The sequence below is a fragment of the Podarcis muralis genome, chromosome Z (genome assembly GCF_964188315.1).
Source record: "Podarcis muralis chromosome Z, rPodMur119.hap1.1, whole genome shotgun sequence".
In the NCBI taxonomy this organism is placed as follows: Eukaryota; Metazoa; Chordata; class Lepidosauria; order Squamata; family Lacertidae; genus Podarcis; species Podarcis muralis.
Genome location: NC_135673.1, coordinates 23,995,940 through 24,017,565, shown reverse-complemented (window position 1 = coordinate 24,017,565; position 21,626 = coordinate 23,995,940). Strand labels below are relative to the sequence as shown.

At 45.5% G+C, this 21,626-nt stretch overlaps 1 protein-coding gene across 1 annotated transcript; it reads right to left on the bottom strand.

Moving 5' to 3' along the window:
* Nucleotides 1-19,411: 19,411 nt before the first annotated feature.
* LOC144326185 (uncharacterized) lies at nt 19,412-21,444 on the bottom strand. Its single transcript, XM_077922540.1, has 2 exons — nt 20,862-21,444; nt 19,412-20,031 (listed from the first exon to the last, which is right to left on the bottom strand). The coding sequence occupies exons 1-2, from the start codon at nt 21,238-21,240 to the stop codon at nt 19,613-19,615; spliced, it is 798 nt and encodes a 265-aa protein (XP_077778666.1). The 5' UTR covers nt 21,241-21,444; the 3' UTR covers nt 19,412-19,612.
* Between the last annotated feature and the right edge of the window lie 182 nt (nt 21,445-21,626).

Genomic DNA, 21,626 nt, shown 5'->3' with positions numbered 1-21,626 from the left:
CAAGGTTCAGTCCTCAGTGTCCCCAGGTAGGGATGGGAGAAAACCCTGCTTGAGACCCTGAAGAGCTGCTGGCTGTCAGCATAGAAAATACTGAGCTAGAATGGATTGTATGGGCTGGCTCAGTCTAAGTCAACAGGTGCCTTCTGTTCCAGCTTTTTAATGCCTGAGAAAACTTTCCTGTTCTATTCCACAGGCCTGTGCAGCCAATAAGAACACCTCCTTCCATGATGGTTATTGATATCTGCTTTTAACTGCTTTGTGGTTTTTATTGCAAAGTTTTATCTTTTTATGTTTTGTGTTTTTATTCTGAAAACTGCTTTGATATATTATGATATAGCAGTAAATAAATAAATAAATAAATAAATAAATAAGGCAGTTTCCTATGTTCCTAAATATTGGAGAGCCTCTGCCAGTCAGTGTAGACACTACTGGGCTAGATGAACCCAAAGGTATCACTCAGTATAAGGTGGCTTCCTAGGTTTCCAAACATTGTGTTCACAGCACCACTGGTGCACTGTTTTGTACAGCAGCGCCCTTTTGAATACCTAACCAGAAGTTATGATTCAAGACTCACATAAGGTAGGCAGGGGGGATGGGGAGGAGTTGTTTCTTAGCCGCAGAAAATTTATTACAGAGAGTCAAATAAAGTATTGCTGGAAGAGCCAGCAACCTTGCTGCTGCACCGTTATTGATACAATTGCTTGCCTTTATCATCCATCTCACCCATTCTCCAGGTTTCAGGAGCTTTTGTTAACATCAAGTCAACATTCCTCTTGAATGCCTTGACTTTCCAAGCTCCAGAAATAAAAAACAAAAACAAAAAAACCCTGCAGAGTAGCTGAAAGCAGCCCATTCTCCTCTGGTTGCAACAATCTGATCTTAAAGGTTTTCTGTAGGAAGAAAGTAAATGGGAAAAGCCAAAGAGCAGGTGAACTTTTGATTTTATTGGCGAAGGCAAAAGAATTAACACTTTCTTTTTTTAAAAGCAAATTCTGCAGTTTCTAATGCTGCTACCACACTACTGTACATTTAAAGCACTATGATTCTACCAGGCATGGCTTCCTGAGAAATGTATTGTCTTCCTTTTTAATTAATGTGTGTTTTCAGGGGGCTGGAGCAAGGAGCCTAGGATGACTGGTGCTCGGACTTCCCCCATAAGAAGAGTCCTGTTGGAGCAGGCTAAAGAACCATCTAGTCTAGCAGTCTGTTCCCATAGTGGCCAACTAGGCATTTGGGAGGACGGGGATGGAATATCCACAATGAGAGGTGTGACGACCCCTAAAAACTGGTACTATTGAGAGCCACACTGCCTCTTCTCCTGGGGAAGGGCCGTCAAGGGCCTAAATCTTCCATGCGTTTCTTTAACCCCCCCTTCTACAGCTGCCCAATATGGCAGCAACCCCCATATCTAGTGGCAGGGAGTTCCATACTTAAGCAATGCAATGCTGCATGAGGAAGTCTTTCCTCTTGTCTATCCTGACTCTCCCACCCTTCAGCTTCACTGGATGACTCCTTTGGATACTGTGTCATTTTATATACCTCCATCCTTACAGTGCAGAATAAAGACACAACACATTAAAGAGAGGAAAAAACAGAAGTGCAAAATGGAAAAGAAAAGGAAGGGAGGGGGGTGCCTGGTCAAAGGGAGAGGGAGATGCAAGGGGGAGGTGGGGTGCAAGAATGAATTGGTCCCATCACCTGAAGCCAGTATCTGTTTGAACCAAAGTGGAGACCAGGTGCAAACCCCTTGCCTCCCCTCCCCCCAAGCCCAGGAAAATGTCCATTCTAAGTGATTATCCCCTGGGGTCCAGGAGCACCCCATTTATATCCCATTACTTTCATCATTCTGCAGTCTATGAAAGTCTTTCTTGAATAAAAGCTTGGCTTCTCCCACTTTCAGGAATTTGCTGCAGATCCGTTTTTCTCTCTCCACTCTTTCCAGGCAAAGGTCAGCACTTTAAAGATCCATGCCCAATTTTTTTTTACTTGTTTCTGTCTTTGTTGCCAAGGAGCTTTTGCCTTGAAAACCCACTCTTTAGGATTTCCCCCAAATAACTGGTGGGGCCATCCTCTTATTTGTTCTTTCTAAGGCACCTCTACATATTTCTCTTGCTCTTTCACCATCTTTCTCATTTCCCCAATTTTCCTGCTTTCCTTTGTTTTCGTTGCTATTTCCCCTTCCTTCCTCTTTATCGATTTATTCTTTCACGTTCTTTTGATTACAATAGTTTGAGGGTGGGCAATGTGCTGTCTGCTTGTTCAATGAGGAAAAAGCACTGAGAATAAACCTTGGCACCAACCACCAGTCACCAGGAGTGCGGTTAGGTGATGCTGACTCACCCTTGGGGCCAGGGCTGGATTTATGTATAAGCTAAGTAGGCTGAAGCCTAGGGCCTCTAGATCTAGGGGGTCTCGCCAGCCTGTCCACTCCCCAGTGTTGCAGACAGTCTTCCCTCTCCCAAAATTGCAAACCCAAGACTTCATGCAAGGGCAGGGCAACTCGGGCCTCTAAATCTAGGGGGCCTCACTAGCCTGCTCACTCCCCAGCACTGCGTCTCCCCTCTCCCAAAATTGCAAACCCAAGACTTCATGCAAGGGCATTTCTCCCCCATTTCAATGACATTTTGCTTCAAAAGGAAAGGTGGACTTGGGCATCATCTTCCTCCATAATCCTCTAAGGGAGAGGTCACATACTCAACTTGGATACCACCCTCTCCCATAATCCTTGGGATATACAGTGAAGTACACAGCAGACCCTCCCTTGAGGGAACAATGAACATCCATTGATGAGTTTCCTGAGGCCAGGTGTTCCCACAGCCCATCCTCGAGAAGGCCAGAAGGTAAGGGTATGCATTGATAGTTTTATTGTTCTTTAGGTGGTGGGTACTTGCTGCTGTGGGTTAAACCACAGAGCCTAGGACTTGCCGATCAGAAGGTCAGCAGTTCAAATCCTCATGACGGGGTGACCTCCCATTGCTCGGTCCCTGCTCCTGCCAACCTAGCAGTTTGAAAGCACGCCAAAGTGCAAGTATATAAATAGGTACCACTCCGGTGGGAAGGTAAACGGCGTTTCCATGCCTTGCTCTGGTTCACCAGAAGCGGCTTAGTCGTGCTGGCCACATGACCTGGAAGCAGTACGCCGGCTCCCTCGGCCAATAAAGCGAGTTGAGCGCCGCAACCCCAGAGTCGGTCAAACTAGACCTATTGGTCAGGGGTCCCTTTACCTTTACTTAAGGTGTTTGGAACTTGATCTGATAACCAGGGCAAGTTGATGAACTTGGGTATCCTCACGACTCCCCTCCCTCCTTGTGACATGATGATGATATATAGTGATGTATCAATGTATGAATGATGGTTCTGGAAATGTATTCTGGGTAGGGAGGGAAGGTCTTCAAAGAGTTTGTAGCCCATGTTCGGGGTTCTTACTCTGTGTAGAAACCTGCTGTGCAACAATAAAGATTGTGGTCTACTGGCCACTGTTTTGCTCCTGTATTTGGCTGGAACTTCCTTCTGCTAACCGCCCTGACGAGTATCCTTGCACCCCAGAATTTTCCATCTCAGAATCCAGAGCCAGCAGGCCCAGAGAGTCAACAACCAGCTGCACAGCCTTCCTCAGCTCAAGGATCAGGTCAGTAGTGGTACATGCTACACTTTAATAATGGGAGAGTACGAGTGGGAGGCTGCATGGGGCAGATAGACCAGGCAAGCAAGGTCTCCCAGGTCTCTTCCTTTCCTTCCCTCCTCCTTGGCTTGAACAGAGCAAGGCAGGCACATGTGACTGGCTCTGGCCTCACCCCTCCCAGGTAGAGAAGTCTATCTTTCACACTTCATAGAGCCTATTGGTGCCTGCAACATGCACTGCAGATTGCCCACAGGTGGAGAGAGGTCTTGGGGATCAGGGAAGGCAGCAGTGGGAAGGGATCCTCGGAGGGATCCAGAACTACCTATAGAAGGCAGGAGGCCAGGCTGCAGGCTGAAAACTGGACCTCATCCTGAGGAGGAAAGTAAGTATAGGGATCAGTTCAGGGTCAGAGGAACTGCATTTTGTCTTATTTTATTTGTGCCCGGTGGTGTTTTCCTTTTCTGTGTTTAATTTAAACTGCCTTTTGTGTTTAAAATCCGGTTACTTGTAGATAGTCAAGAAAATATTTGTTCTTTGTTTAAAGCCCAGTCTGGTGCTGTGACCAGAGTCTCTCCCACCCTGCCCACTACCAGTGCCTTAAGAAGGGTCCTGGGAGGGGAAAAGCCCAAAAATGTGCAAGTGCCAGCCCTCCAGGAGAAACCCAAACATCTCCAAACCCCAGGAGTCAGCCAGAGGGGTCTCACTGCCCCTCAAAAAAGGCTTAGGGAAGTCAGTGAGTGGTGGCAGCTACTGAAGAGTGACAGAAGCCCAAGTTTACCCAGTTGAGGATTAATTTTTATTCTTATTTTTAGATTCTAATCTAAGCATGAGTAAAAGACTTGAAAGTGGTGCTAGCAAGCGCAAGATACAGAGACTCGAAAATGCTATGATAATGAAGTTAAGACCAATCACTGCTTTTGTGCATCAACCACTCATTGAAGCAACAAGAGTCAGCAGTGAAGCTATTCCGTCTGAACCAACTGCAAGCATTCAGCCAGACAAAAACCTCCCTGAAAGAGGAACAATGAAGCAGGATGTGGAACAGCAAGCTGATTATGAGGAGGCAGCCATGATGCTAGCTCAAACTGGAAATATAGAACTAATTCAAGAGTCACTTACTGGGCAGGGAGAGGCTAAAGAGCCACAAGAAAAGAATGTGAATAGTCAGATTTTGCAGTTCACGCCTGATGCGATAGTAGGCCAAGTCCAAGGTTTTTCCGGATGCAGGTAAAGATGGTGCCAAATATAGACCTACTATACCAGATGTTGGTTTGTGGTCAGAATTATCACATAAGGAAGTATCCTATTGAGTAGAGAGGGGTTCCTCTCAAGTTCTGCATCATTGTGGACCATTTTCACATTCTCAATGAGTGTCCAAAAGCAGTCCAGGTTTTGCACAAAAGCTCTTTTTTATTCAACAAAAGCAAATGGGAAAACATATAGCCGAGAGTGACTTGCATATTCTCCCTCAAAAGGGTGGATTTTTTGCTTTGTTTGTAAACTCTTTCCAGATCTTGCATCTTCTTCCACAGCTTTAGCTACCAAAGAGTTTGATGACTGGCACAACCCCCATCTTATTCAAAGTCATGAAAATTCAGAAAAGCATAGGAATGCCACGTTGGCCTACCTAACCAGGAAGCGCGGGCAAATGTTTACTTCCAAGCTAGAGGAACAAATAAAAGCAGAACAGCAGTACTGGTGGCATGTCATGAAGAGAATTATTGCTGTAATATGCACTCTTGTAGAACAAGGCTTACCATTCAGGGGAGACGATGAACACTTTGGATTGCCAAATAATGGCAATTATCTTGGTCTTTTAGAACTACAGTGGTACCTCAGGTTACATATGCTTCAGGTTACATACACTTCAGGTTACAGACTCCACTAACCCAGAAATAGTGCTTCAGGTTAAGAACTTTGCTTCAGGATGAGAACAGAAATTGTGCTCCGGCGGTGCGGCAGCAGTGGGAGGCCCCATTAGCTAAAGTGGTACTTCAGGTTAAGAACAGTTTCAGGTTAAGAACGGACCTCCGGAACAAATTAACCCAAGATACCACTGTAGTGGCAAAATTTGATCCATTTTTACATGCTCATATCTATCAGTATGGACATTCTGGATCAGGCAATCCCTCTTATTTGTCAAAAACTATATATGAGGAAATTGTTCAGCTCATGGCAAAAAAAGTTAAGGACGCAATTCTGGCTAATGTGAGAAAGGCTGGATATTTCAGCTTTTCAGTAGATTCCACTCCTGACATTTCACATACTGATCAGTTGACTTTAATTATCAGATATGTATCATCTGAAGATGGTTTGCTAACTGAGAGATTTTTAACTTCCCTTGAGCTCCTGAGTGATCACTCAGGAGAAAGCATGCCTGATTTAGTGCTCAACTATTTTACTTCTGAGCTTGAAATTGACTTCAGAAAATGCTGTGGGCAGTCTTATGACAATGCTGCCGACATGGCTGGCAAGTACAATGGTATGCAGCAAAACACTGAAAAAACCAATTTGCAAAATTTATTCCATGCGCAGATCACTCTTTAAATCTGGTGGGCCGTTCAGCTGTGGATTGCTGCCTTGATGCAGTGAACTGTTTTGGCATTATCAATGAAATGTATACCTTCTTTTCATCCTCCACAAAGAGATGGGCAGTTCTAAAATCATTTTTGCCACCTCAGTCTAAAGTGCCCAAATATTTGTCAAACACTAGGTGGGACACACACGCAAAAGCCACAGAAGCTGTTTTGGAAAGTTTCAGTGCTTTGTACTCTGACATTAATGGGAAGGGGGAGACCAGGCTCCAAGCTAACAATCTTTTGCAGAAAATGGAAGAACTGGAATTTGTGTGTATGCTGCCTTTTTGGACCGGTGTGCTAGGTCATTTTCACAAGGTCAGCAAAGCTCTCCAGAAATCAGACCTGTTATTGAGTTCTTGTGCAAGTTTGTACAGTTCACTTCTGGATTTTTTAAAGGAAAATTAGAGATGATTTTGATGAGCTTGAGAAACAAGCAAAAGCCACCTTGCCATATGTCAGCTACAAAACAAGGAGACAAAGAGTGAGGGAACGGCAAAGAAATGACAGAAGTGCACCTGATCCCTTAGATGCACTATCTTCAAGAGATAGGTTTAGGATAAAATCCTTTATTCCTATATTAGATGCACTTGTTTGCCATTCTTGCTAATTTGACATCATCTAAGCAAGAAATTAAGCAAGGTGTTGAACTGTTGATTAAAGCATACCCAGAAGATATTGACCTGAAACATACTGATGAACTTTTGCACTTTCACCTGTACGTGACACAAAGCCATAGGCCTACAACAGAGCACTCTCTGTCTCATACAGACCTTTATCAAATTATATACAAGGACAAAATTCAGATAGCCTTTCCTAATGTGGAAGTAATCTTGCAGCTATTTCTTAGCCTTATGGTTACTAACTGCTCAGGGGAGAGGAGTTTTTCAAGACTCAAAATAATTAAAAATGAATTAAGGGCCACGAAGTCTCAAGAGAGGTTGTCCGCACTGAGCATTCTGTACATTGAAAGTGACAAACTTACACAGACAAATTTTGATGAAGTTTTGGATGATTTTGCTATGATGAAGAAATCCCAGGCAATATAATTTGTAAACTCAAGGTGTTTTTTTTAAGGATAACATTACAACTTCATTTTCCTAAAAAATTATGCTTATTCCACAACAGCTTTACAAAGTTCAGTAAATGCAAAAGTTTTTCAGTGCTAATGCTAATTCTATGCATTTTTAAAAATTACCGTGGTATTTAAGTTAACAATAACTTATGTCCTTTAGAGGAGAAATTGAGATTTGCAGAATTTTAAATACCCATCATCCTTCGCTTCACTCAGTTTTGTTTATAACACTCCATTTTCTTTTAGTCGTGAGGTGGGGGAGGGGGAGGGCCTCACAAGTGGAGTAGCCTGGGGCCTCTCTTCATCTAAATCTGGCCTTGCTTGGGGCTGTTCATTTTCTCTTGGTGCTGCATCTCCCTGGTAAATAGACACACCTTTAGCCACCTTGCAATATAAATGGCCTCTTTCTAAAAGTTTAACCAAATCCTACAACCTCTCTTTCTGTACTCAACACACCGGGCTTATCCACACTTAATCTTTTATCTACTATTTCCAGGCATGATCCAAGCTTAAAAGCACCTTGTCTGAGCGTGATTTTGTGGATTTTCTGCCCCCCCCCCAACTTTCTCCGCGAAAACCCACTCTTTAGGACTCTTTCAGATCAAATGTCAATTAGGGTTTTCTGCAGATTGCCGTTTGCTCCGATTAAGCGCTGTGGTTTACCAAGCAGCCTGTGGAAAGCGGGAGAACTACCTGACTACCTGTGCTGTAAGACCGAAGTTCTGGCAAAGAGTCACTTCAAAGCCTGTGGAGAGCGACAGGTACTGAAAGCGGGTTTTGGAATGCAGGCTGCAGAACACTGAGCTGCAGACCACGTTGCCTTTGGAAAGGGTTAATTGCTGCCTAGGACAAGCACAATGCCTGTCATTTTCTATTGCTTTTCATCTCACCTGTTTCTTTTTAAGAAACTGCTTGGCTCCTTATTAAAGTCAACTGCAAAAAAGCAACTTATTTTACACTGCGACCTTTTTTCTTTTCTTTTCTTTTCTTTTTTTGACGCTGCAAAAAATATGCTCAGCTGCATGCTAGAATAAACGCCGAGCTGGTTTCTATTCAGTTCAGATTTCTTTTTAATGCCAGCTTTTAATGAAAGAGATGCTTAGTATTGTTTAGAAATAGAGGATGCTTTAAGCCTTTTAAAAAATCAAACACCCACCTGATAAAAACACCTCATGAAGTGGCGGGGGGGGGGGGTCGTGGAGAGCAGGAACACTAAGAGCACCCCAGCCCATCCCACCAGTTCATCCCTGCAAGTCATTTCCCCTCCCTTCCCCCCGAAAAAAGCACCAGGATGACTTGTAAACACACCACTCGAGCCTGCTTTTAGCGTGTAGAACCGTATCCTTAGATACTCGTCGAGGCTGGAGAGGCAGCTAAACCCTTCAGCTACAATTACGAGCAGCAAGTCAGAATTTAGAACCGTTCGTACACAAGACCAAATTCAAAAACCCTGTGCATATTTTTATGGGTGATTTGGTACATAACATCTGACGAGTGTCTATGCCATGAAAACAGTTACATGCAGCCCAGAAACAGTTGATTCAGATTCAGAAGCCAGTCATTGGGGCTCCCTTGCTTTGCCTCTTCAGGCTTCATACACAGAGGTGATGATACACGAGTTTTTTTAAAAAAAAAATCATGCTATGTATTATATAAACCACACGCCACTTAGAAATGCTTTTGTTATGTTTCCACTGGCGTTGTTTGCAGCGTTACTTTCAGGAGTGGCCTCCGGGCTTGCCAAGTCAGCGGTCTTCATATTATCATTAATGTACAGTATTACCCACTTTTCACCCTAATATCCCAGGGCAGTTTACAGCTTTAAAGCAACTTACAGCTATAAAAATAACCGCCCTGGGACCTCCGGATATAGGAAGGTATATAAATTCAATTCATAAAAATAATAAAAATAAGGTGTGTACTAAAAATATTGACAGCGCAGAATTATCTCTGCCCTGAAATTGGACTTGGTCAGTAAGCAGTGCGGTTAGCAGCATCTTTGAGTCTACTCTCCTTCTAAAATTGTGCACATCTCATATAAATCCATAACGCTTGCCTTTAGAGATGAAGCCATCAGAGAAGAGAAGAGTTAGAATTTGCAACTGAACGCAAAGCATTTCATGGCCTCCCATCCATTGTCAGTGTGGTGTAGTGGTTAAGAGCGGTAGACTCATAATCTGGGGAACTGGGTTTGTGTCCCCGCTCCTCCACATGCAGGCTGCTGGGTGACCTTGGGCTAGTCACACTTTTTGAAGTCTCTCAGCCCCACTCACCTCACAGAGTGTTTGTTGTGGGGGAGGAAGGGAAAGGAGAATGTTAGCCGCTTTGAGACTCCTTAGGGTAGTGATAAAGCGGGATATCAAATCCAAACTCTTCTTCTCTTCTTCTTGTCTGAGGGCAAGTAAAAAGCTGTACTGAGCAACTTAAATATAGTTTTCTGTTAACAGAGTGGAAATTGCTGGAGTTAAACAGCTCTCTTCTTTGCAATTCATCATCCCCTTAAAAAGTAATGATTCAATGGGAAAACTATTTCCCCACCCCATACCTCCAAGTTATCTTCCCTCTAGATAGGAGTGGAGAACCTGTGGCGCTCCAGGTGTTGCTGGACTACACTCCCACTCTCCTAAATCATTGGCCATATAGACTGGAGCTGATGGGAGTTGTAGTCCCACAACATCTGGGAAGGAGTCACAGGTTCCCTACCCCTGCTCTAATCTATTGCATTTATGGAAGCCGGGTGGCACTGGAACAGACAAGACTCAAAACTTCTGTGCAACATGCTATTATTTATTTATTTTTAAGAAGGCAGAGAACAGCAATTCAAAAGGGAGCACTACATTCAAAACAAGAATCAGTTTAGTTTAATATATAGTAAAATCATCAGCATAGGCTTGTTTCCTTGATCCTAGTAGCCATCCTTGGAGATGTATAGCCTCGGAACAGTTGTTTTATATGGGGGAGCTTCTTCAGTTGCTAAAGGCAAAATGGTAACCAAGTCATCTGCGCTCCCTCGATGGAAGCGTACAGCTGGGCCAGACCGATGTGGGGCAGGCTGGATACCTTGAGAGACTCCCGTGCCGGAAGGTGAAACTAATCTCTCAGGGACGGCATCATCACGGGCAGCATCCCCGTGGAAAGCAGCAATTTGGGCAACAACCTCGCGGACAGCATCATCATGGACATCATCATTAGTATCAGAACTGTCAAAGACTCTTCTTTGGCGGCATAGAGGGCGGTGACGGCGACGTTCCTGCAGGCCCCCTACAGCCCCACGGACAGCATCCTCGTGGACATCATCACTAGTATCAGAACTGTCAGAGACTCTTCGTTGGCGGCTTAGAGGGCGGTGACGGCGAAGGCGACGTTCCTGCAGGCCCCCTACAGCCCCACGGACAGCATCCTCGTGGACATCATCACTAGTATCAGAGACTCTTCGTTGGCGGCATAGAGGGCGGTGACCGCGAAGTTCCTGCAGCCCCCCTACAGCCCCACGGACAGCATCCTCGTGGACAGCAACATTGGTATCAGGAGTGTCAGAGACTCTTCGTAGGCGGCATAGAGGGCGGTGACCACGAAGTTCCTGCAGCCCCCCTTCAGCCCCGCGGACAGCAACCTCGTGGACAGCATTATCACGGACAGCATCCTCGTGGACAGCATTCTTAGTATCAGGAGTGTCAGAGACTCTTCGTTGGCGGCATAGAGCGCGGTGACCGCGACGTTCCTGCAGCCCCTCTTCAGCCCCGCGGACAGCATCCTCGTGGACAGCATTATCACGGACAGCATCCTCGTGGACAGCATCATCACGGACAGCATCCTTAGTATCAGAGATTTCTAGTTGGCGACATAGTTCGCGTTGACGGCGACGTTCCTCCTTTGCCTTGCGGATTCTCCGCCGAATCAGAAATAGTTTGAACTGAAAGTATATGAAGAAGGATACTACAAAACCAAGGATGATTCCACAGCTCACAAAAACAAAGATCAGCCAATCTAGAAACAGAAGAAGAGCAGTTATTAACACCTGAGTTTTCTTAATACATTTTCTGCCCTGTTTTGCTTAACTTTGTTTTGTTTTGTTTTAACCTACTTTCTAGGACTTGCGCTACTTAGGTGTGCTACTGCTGCTGTACGTATCAGAGACGGAACCCAAGACTAATGGGACACATTCAGCGTGCACTGGTCCTGATGAACCTTCATGACTATTTAAAGTGGAATGATAACTGTTTTAAATGTGCAGCACAGATGAGGCCATTTTACAGGGCTTTAACAATTGACACATTTATTAAGGCATCCTAAAACATGGCAGCCTTTTTAGTCTTTTTTTTTTTGCAGTTTCAAAAACATTACAAAAGTTCAAGTAAAGTACCACACAACTCTTCAAGTTCAAGAAGCTTAAACACAGGACTTGCGTTAAAATTCAAAAAATTTGTACAATTTCCAAAAAATAAATATCATCACAAACAGTCCAATGTATGCCACAACTGGCTTTATAGCTTATTCTCCACGAGAATCAGAAAGACCTACAAACATAAAGAGCTAATCACATTTCTTTTAGTGGCAGCTGCAGAAAAGCTAGAACCATCTGCAACTTTCACTGTGCTGGCAAACGGTATGGACAGTGGCACCCGTGGAGAATCTAATCAAACACATAAAAAGCTATGAATGGATTATTTTATAGAAATATAGTATCCCTTAATAACCTTTTTCAAATGGCAAGTTGTGACTCGGCACCTACCACGTACACATGAACAATTACGGCATAATGCATTACATTGATGGTGCTGTCTTGCCCGTTTGGGGAGTGGGCGAATGAATTGTCACATCGCTATGATTATTATTTTGTAAAATTTAAATTCAGTAAAAAAACAATAATATGGGGGACAGAGAGAGAGAGAGGAAGAGGAGGAGGAGGAGAAAACGGTCACTAAAACACACCAGATTTGTGCCCGCTCTATTTGCACCCCAGCCAACCCCTTAAAAGCAGGTGTAGATTAAAGACGTCTTACTTTCTATAACCTTCGTAAAAGGCGATATATACACCTTCTCAGGCTCTGCGGGGCACCAGTGGTGATCCAGAAGAGACCCCTCAGATGAGCAGCAGCAGGGTGGGGAGCAGGTCCCGCAGCAGATCTTTACTTCTGTGCCATCATGCCACTCTTGACACTGGAAATCCTTCGCATACGGCTTCTGCCCGTACAGCCAGAATAAGCACAAATCGTCCTCCGGAGGCAAGTAAAAGGCGCCTTTCCGTGGAACACACAGCAGGACAAGGGTGCAAAGCAGCAGAAGCCCCTTCATGGTGCAGATCTCTTGCGGACAGGACAACGCTTCGTTCCCTTCACAGCCTGGGTCTCCTTGCTAGCTCTTGCAATCTTGTCAGTCTAAGAAACCAGATAAAAGAGAAGTAGCCAAGGCTGCCCAACTGAAATTTATTTCACGTCAAAAAAAATTCCTTGATGAGGTCAAGAAACGTGATTCGTTCCAGCTGACTCTGGCCCTACCCCTGAGCCACGCAAGAACTCCTTCTGACCATTCTCTGCCAATAAAAACAAAAAAGAGGCTGATTCAGAGAACTGTTTAGCTTCTGGCCCAGTTTTTTGGGGGGTGGCTATCAGCTCCAGCTTGTTCAAATTTGCTCAGAAGCAAGCACTGAATTGGTAACTTAATCTGAAGTGAGACTATACTGAGTCCACAAGCACTATGGCTAAAAGAACCAGTTTTATACCCATCATACAAGCAGAGCTTGTATACCTTCTTCTGTACCTTCCCTACAGCGTTATGAGATGGGTTAGACTGTGAGCTGGCCACTAGCCAAAGACATCACATAACTAAAACTAATGATGAGTCAAACAACTTTAAAATGGGAAAGTGCACGTGCTCAGAATACTTTTTTTTAAATCAAAGTTGGAGAAAATGTTGGCACTTTATTTCATGGCATGGCTTCCTTTTGCAGGGAAGTGGTGGCCTTATTTTCAGAACTGCACAATCGTTCCCAACCATCTTAACCTGACCCTACCTTTTGAGCTTACTCCAGAGTAAGCATTCGTGCGCATTGTAGGGGATTGGGCTAGATGAATCTTGGGGTCCCTTCCGACTCTATAATCCTATGATTCTAGTTATTTATATTATTTATTAGACTTGTATTCAGTTATTCACCTGAAGACCACAAGGCAGTTCACAACATAAAAATACAAAATGAGAACACGAAATACTGAAAAAAGCACAAGCCAATAACCCTTGTCCCAAACACACAGTTTAAAAGGCCATAGAATGTTTTATTAGCCAGAAGCCTGGCCCTAGAGAAATGTTTTTTCCTGGCACCTAAAGGCCCCAGGTGAACCTTCCTGGGGAGAGCATCCCACAAATGGACAGCCATGCAGAAAAAGGCCACCCTCCAGACCTCTTGTGAAGCAGGCACACAAAGAAGGGCCTCAGATGATAATCACAGGGTCCCGGCTGATTCATATGATTCCAGGGGCAAAGCTGCATGTTCCGCTACCGGGGGCGGAGAGCAGGCGGGGGCGTGGTGTGCATCCTGGGGGCGTGGCACACTGCCTGCAGGGGCGTGGCACACATTCTGGGGGTGTGGCATGCCGCCTGTGGGGTGTAGCGCCCGGCACACATGGGGGTTTACAACACATGTAGGGGGGGCGCCGCAATGGGACCCTACCAGAATAGTGGTGCCGGGGGCGGTGCATTCCCTCTGCACCCCTGTTCCTCCGCCAGTGTGTGATTCTATGTGCTTCTTTCACTTCCATAGAAATAAGGACCATTAAAATCTTTGAGCAGAAACGGATACCACTGGGCTGTAACCATATACAACTAGGAGACCCATTTCAGAACTGCTTCTGAGTGAAGATACAGTGGCGTAGCGTGGGTTGTCAGTACCCGGGGCAAGGCAAGTAATTTGCGCCCCCTAACCCGTGGATTTGCGTCCCCTAACCCGTGGATTTGCCCTAACCCCAGATGTTGCGCCCGGTGCGGCCGCCCCCCCCTGCACCCCCCACGCTACGCCACTGTGAAGATATCATATTATTAATGGACTACCTGCCTTTGCACAAGTGTGCATTCTAAGTATATTTTGTAGTGGGAAGTCCCCTCTTTTCAGTGGAGTTCACACCCAGGCAGGTGAGTTCAGAGATCTTGCTGGAACCTGGAACCTGCTACCACTTCTCCCACCCCCTGAACCCAGAAGCTGATGCTGCAGCCATGCAGCCCCACGTTTAGTGGGACAGTGGCAGAGCCAGTGGCCGGGTGAGATGGCACTATTCCATTTTGCCTCTGGCAAGGGAGCAGGAGGGCCTGTCCCTGGTAAGAATGGCCTATGAAGTGGAGAGAGGAGGCTAAGAGGAGGTCTCACATTGGGTTTGCCAAAGGTGGTGTACTGGAAGGCAGGGGGTCAGGAGAGCACTAGAGGATGTTCCCACTCGAGGGTTTAATGTTGCAATGGGTCTCAAAAAAGGTCATTGGCGTTAGACTTTCTTAACATTGTTTTTCCTCTTGAAAAAGGTAGATCTGTACTAAAGTGTGGGAAGGGATATAGGCTGGCATTTTGATAACAGGAATTTATTTTTGTAGGCTTCCAAAAGCTTTCCTGAATGAGTGGTGCTGAACCCACAAGGGGCATAATGTGATAATATCCACTTCTTACTCTGAGTTGAGATGCTTGGGGTGAATGCAAACCATGGGCTCTCTGTCCCATTGAGATCTTGATCAAGATTGGGCTAGAGACTTTGGATATAATATCCAACTTTCATCCTGGGAAAAGTTATGGAAAGTGGAAATAAAATTTACTGCCTGCTGTTCGTTGAAAGAAAATTATATGAAAATGATGTACCCTTGGTATCTAACCCCAAATAAAATTGCTAAAATGTACAAAACAAGTTCTAAACTGTGTTGGAAATGTAAAAAGAAAGAGGACACTTTTTACCATATGTGGTGGACATGGACATTGGTAAAGGCTTTCTGGGAAATGATATATAATATAAATAAATAAATTCTTATTTATACCCTGCCCTTCCCGGTTCAGAAAACCAGGCTCAGGGCTGCTAACAACAAATTTAAAACACTTAATTGGTGCAACAAAAAACAGCATAAAATACAGTAAAAAAGTGAATAACAATAAATTCAGAATTCAAAAATCAATTTTTTTGGGGGGGGGGGGGGCGAAATCCATCCAATAAACATTAGATGATCACCAGGGCTAGCTGGCTAAATTAGTCCTATTTGGGCCAGCGAGGAGACCAGGGTAGAATTAGCTGTGGGATCCCAGAGCGGGTAATCTTCATAAAAAGGGGAGTGGGAGGAAGGAAGGAAGGGGAATAAAAGATCAGGCTAAGCCATATATATAATGAACTTTAAAAAATGTTTAAAAATACATTTGTTAAAAAACCAGAAGCCTTTCTACTAGGCATTATAGGTGAAGAGTTTCCAAGAGAAGATAAAAGACTGGTTATGTATGCAACACAGCAGTGAGAATGCTACTAGCCCAGAGATGGGTGGAAGGAGAAATACCAACAAAAGAAGAATGGCAGATGACACTGATGGAGTATGCGAAGATGGCGAAACTGACGGGGAAGATCAAAAATCAGGAAGATCAAGTGTTTTCTAAAGACTGGAGTAAATTTGTAATTTACTTAAAAGACCACTGTAAACAGTTAAAATCTTTGGCAGGGATGTAAAGATACTGGTAATGTGGAATTGTTTTAATGGTAATTAATAGCTAGATAAGGGTAAAAGATGCAGTAAATTTAATCTTAAAGATGGAACCCTGGGAGGGAGGGAGGGAGGTCTAGCAGGGGTCAGCAAACTTTTTCAGCAGGGGGCGGGTCCACTGTCCCTCAGACCTTGGGGGGGCAGACTATATTGAGGGTGGGGACACGAACAAATTTCTTTTCCCCCCCCCTTTCTTCTAAAATACAAATTTAATCTGCTGTGAATAAAATGCAACTAGATAACAACAGGCTGCATTACACAGAAACTGGCTTTGTGTTTATTTTGAAGTCCAGAATAACAATGTTCTTCACTAACCAGCTGCTAATAACAATTCATTTTTTTTAATTTTCAAATATCTTTATTGAAACTTAACATTTATACATAATAATCAAAATTCCCAATGATTCCCTCACATAAAATATAATATCTAAATTACAACAGCTGCATAATTATATGCTTAACTATAAAACCCACCACCCACCCTCTACTTCCGTCCACAGCAATTTGACTTCTGTATATTTCTTCCTACCTTTTATCCCTTGCATTCTATAATAAATTATTTTTTTTAATTCTGATTTTTCTTTCTTTGTTTGTTTTGTTATTGCTTACATTTTTTATTCTAAGCCTATTAATATGTCATTTTTAGAACAATATTTTGACATGTAATCTTCGAAATACTTCCACTCCATTCTTAACTTTTGATTTGATTGATATCTTATAATTGAAGTTAATTTTGCCAATTCTATATACTCACTTAATTTACAAATCCACTCTTCCTTTGTTGGCATGTCCTGAGAGTTCCATTTAGTAACAATCACTACCCTGGCAGCTGTTCTTGCATATAAAAATATTGTTTTTTTCATATGTGGTATGTCTTTGCCCACCAACCCTAACAGATAAGCTTCGGGATTTTTTATCAAGGTGTTTTTTTTTAGCATTTTCTTAAGTTCCTCATGTATTATTCCTCTAAACTTCTTTATTTCCTTGCAACCCTGCCACATATGAATTATCGACAAACAAATTTCTATGCCCCACAAATAACCCAGAGATGCATTTTAAATAAAAGGACACATTCTACTCATGTAAAAACATGCTGATTCCAGGCTCCTCCGCGGGCTGGATTTAGAAGGCGATTGGGCCGCATCTGGCCCCCGGGCCTTAGTTTGCCTACACATGGTCTAAGGGTTCAAAAGAACTCTGTATTTTAATATTTGAATTTGCTATGTTTTATATGTATAGTTTCCCCAAATAAACTTAATAAAATGAATATAAAAAAGAGACGGTGATCAAGAGCCCCGCTAGGTAAGAGAAAGGGCCACTTCCACTGCCATCTTGAATACAAAGATGGACCCAAATCCAGGGGAAAGGGTGGGGATTCCGTGTGCCAGTGTAGCCCCAGAGGACAGAGAGCTAGTTGAGAGAGGACTTGAACATCACACGATGACTGCACTGGTTGTTATTGTATGCCTTGGACCACCTAAGGCAGTAATAAAGCAAACGGGGTAGGGGCCTTTTTCATAAGCACATCAGAATAAAATAAAACACACTGAATAATTAAGTACTAAATTTAATTAGTCCTAAGAATCCTAGCATGGATGATATCTGTTGTGGGGACGGCTAGTTAATATGTGTAACAAGCGGCCATTGTGCACATTCACCACACGTCATGGAGAATGTGCACCCAATGCATCTGTGAAGAGGGAATTGTGCCTATTTCCTAGTCAGCATGCATAATGTCCCAAGAGGTTTCAGGGAATGTGCATATCTGGCCTGTATTTGGTAGATTTTCCACGCAATGCGCACACTCTCTGGTCACGGCCTCCAGGACATATGCCCTTTTTCTATCTGAACCCCCTTGGCTGCTTCTGGACCACTGCCTCTTCTTACGCAGCCCACAACCTTCCCTTCCAGTAATCAGATGAGCAGTGGGGTCAGTCAGAACCAGAGGTGATGGGGGAGGGGAGCCCCCCAGCAGGGCAAAGGGGGCTGCAAAGGAAAAGGTGTGATGTCCATCTGATCCATGCCATGGCCATTTTGGGCCCAGTCTACCACTGGCTAGTGGTCTGACCCCTGCCTTTCCCCCCAGCTGGCATGAAATGCTCCCAGTTCCACTAAAAAAAAGGGCAGGCCACATTGCTGCTTCTGTTACATTTCTTCAGAACTGTACGTAAGCTATACCTTTATAATGCTTTGCCCATCCTTACTTCCCTGGTCTGAAGTTGTTTGATGTTAGAAATGCCGTCATATTGATGGAAGGATGTGTTCACCTTCTCTGACATCACTCCAGAGGCTAAGCATGTGGCCTTTGTAACTTCTCCACACTGCAATCCAAAGGGAGCTTCAGAGCTTGAGGAAATGGCAGGGCCACCACTGGATTTGCAGTCCTGCCGCTCATGCCAGCAGGAACAGCAGCAGAAGGAGAGGGGCAAGGGGGCAAACTGATTCATGGGTGAAGCCATCATATGATGGTATCTGGCCTGACTTGGGCTCCAGACTGGCAGAGCAATTTGGATGTGCTGCTCTGTTAAGTCATGATGCTCCCCCGGCTGAGGTTTGGAATGCCCCCATGCTGTGCTTGCGCCCTGCCAACACACAGTGCTATGGACTTGAATAAAGTGTGGCAGGGAGAAGAGGAGTGGGCCACCTTTCTCCCATCAACAGCTGGATTCTCTTGGAGAATTCTCTCAGCAGAGGGTAGAATCAGAGATGCTTCACGCTTTTCTTCCCCTCCTCCTCCCCCCATCTCTTTTCCCTTGCTGAGTGATGCTACCTCAGCTGGTTGAATCTTTCCTCCCCATGATTCCCATGATGACTGAAGCTTTTTTGGGGGGGGGAGTACTTCCATCAGAATTGTGGAAGAGGGAGGGGAGATTTAAAACATTCTGCTCCCTAAAAAGTGGGGTGAACTGCCTATCAGTATCCTAAGGCCCCACCTCATGGAGGGCAAGGAGGGAGCAGAGAGAGAGAAACAGGAACTTTAAGGGTGAGAGCACCCAAGACCCTCCCACCAGTTCCACAAGCCAGCCTACAATCTTTGCCTGGGACAATCACCAGGGTGACCCGTGACTGTTTAGGGTCCTTAATCAAGTATAGGGTAGTGCTCAGAGTGTTGGGCTAGGGATTGGGAGAGCGGGGTTCAAATCCCTCCTGCTCCATGGCACTCCTTGGGCAACATCAGGACACTCACTGTCTCGCCATCCAACCTACAAGGCTCCTTGGAGGAAGTGTAAAAGATAAGCATAATAGAAAGCAAATAGAATTGCATCTTTAGGAGCTAATCAGGGCTAGAGATCTAATGGAGGCAGTTAAACCATTGGGCCACATCATATTAAATCCCAGTTGCAATAGAATTTAGTCAGAAGATGAAAACTAGAATTGAAGAGACCAGGTTGCAAAACACACACTTTTATTGATTATTTGCAGATACATTTGACAAGTGCCTCTGATAGAAACATGTTTCCATGCATTCAAGGAACAAATGATTCAGAATTTTCCTGATTTGCCTCTGCAGGAGTCATGCACAAAAATGGTTATACAGTGAAAGATTAAGGAAACCTCAGAATCTGCCATGTGGCAAAAAAGAAACCCTGCCATAAGACCTGGCTCAGCTTTGGCTAACCCTTTGAATTAGAGGAGGGCCTCCTTATTACTTGGCCTAGCCGGGGAACTTGTGCCGCCCTGTTCCAGCCTCGAAGCAGAAGTAGTACCATTTTTAGGTGGCACCGTTGGAAACCACATGACTGTCACATACTCAGAGTTCCCAGGGTGAGGCTCCAAAAGTGGTAAGTTGCTGGTGGCAAAAGCAGGACGGTCACTTGAACTTGGAAGAACTTCTGCACCAGCAGACGATGGTGGAGCCAATCTAGTGGGGGCATCAGAGGAGCCAGAGGGTCTCACAGAAGAGCCGCCTTCTAACTCAATCTCTTCCTCTCTTTCAGGGGTGTTTATCTTCCTCTGCCAAAATCTTCCGCAAATGAGGGGGAAAACGCAGTAGAATAGCACAGTTGCAAGAACTCCTCCAGAGAACCAGGTTATCCTCACCCAGTCTGAAACAGAAGAAAGACAATGATAAGTGCTGGTTCTGTTACCTATTTGCAGGATTGTTCTGCTCAATGGTACAAACTGGACACCCCAGGAATGGAGTGGGGGATTTTAACTAAAAACCCGGGGGGCGAGTATGGCTAGCATCTGAGGTAGAGTATCTCAGGCTGCAACCATTCCCCCCGCGTCTCGCTTCAGGAGTCAATACTCTAACACAGGACAGGGCAGGAAAGGGTGTCATAGTAACTGGAGCCTGACTGTCCTCAGCTGAGAAGACTCCCTGTGATAAATTTCCCTACACGGGAGCGGCCTAGAAACTAGGACTCTCCGGACTTCGTCGAGAGAAGTCGCCTGTCCCCACCCCGTGTACAAATCTTGCCCAAGTCTTTCAGAGCTACTTGCAGAGTCGTCAGCAAGCTAGTCCGCCCGTGGCAACCCAGAGTCTTCTGACACGTAAAGACTTAGCGTAGCCTAAGACTGGGCCCACACGACCCCTTTGAAGCACCTTCGAAGGCCTTCTTGCCCTTCCCCCAGGTTTTCTGCCAGCTGGGCTTCACCCTAAGAGAGTTCCCGTTCCCAGCCTCCTAACCGAAAGCGCGCAGCCTTTTTGGAGAGGGGAAAGGGGCTTCGAAGGTGCCCTCCCCGTCGAGTGGAGCCTCTGAGCCGCATCCCCAGTTCAAAGGTGGGGAAGAGAGCGATAGACCGAAAGGGAAGCCGATAGGGAGCGGGGGACCCATGTCTAAAAGAGGGGGTACGGCAGGTGTGCGTGCAGACCGAGTCCCAGGTAGTATCCGCCCGTGGAGCTAATAAATGCCAAGGGAGATAGCCGCCTTACGTGACACTTTAGGCGAAGGAGGGCACTTCTCTGGTCCGCCGTCGGTGGGGCACGCTGGTCCGCCGTCGGTGGGGCACGCTGGGCAGCCGTCGGTAGGGCGCGGTGGGGAGTCCTCGGTGAGCTCTTCGAAGGAGCAGTTGCGCGTCTGCTCGCAAGTCCCGCAGCAGAACTTGACTTCGGCGCCATCGGGTTGCCCCGCGCACTGGAAAGCTTCCACCTGCGGCGGCTCCATCCCGTACAGCCACTGGGCGCACGTCGATCCATTGGTCTCGTTCAGCATCAAGGGGTATTCAGTGGGAGCAGGGGCCGTGCTCTGGGTCTCGCCCCAAGGCAGAAGGCGCAGTAGCAGCAGAGCAGCGAAGAGCAGAACCCACTTCATGGCGGCGCAACTCACAGCTGGGCTCACCTCGAGGAACCGACCCACTCTCTCCAGCAAGCGAACGGCGTCTGGCCGGCTAGTCTAACCCGCCCCACACGCGGACAGGTCCTCTCCACGCAAGCGCAGCCAGTCAATTACGATGAACCCGTATCAAACTTCCTCCGATAAGGGCTGCATACTGCGCAGAAAACAACCCTACACAACTCAGAGTCCTCTCGGATATCCGGCAGCGCTTCTCCGTGCTTTTCAAAAGGGGGGTGGGCGGGGCATTCCGCTCCCAGCAGGGGGATTGAACCAGGGACCTTGCGCCTTTAAAACATATGCTCTCGAGCGGAGAGGTGGGGCTTAGGGGCATCGAAATGTTCTCTCCCTCGATCGAAATGAGC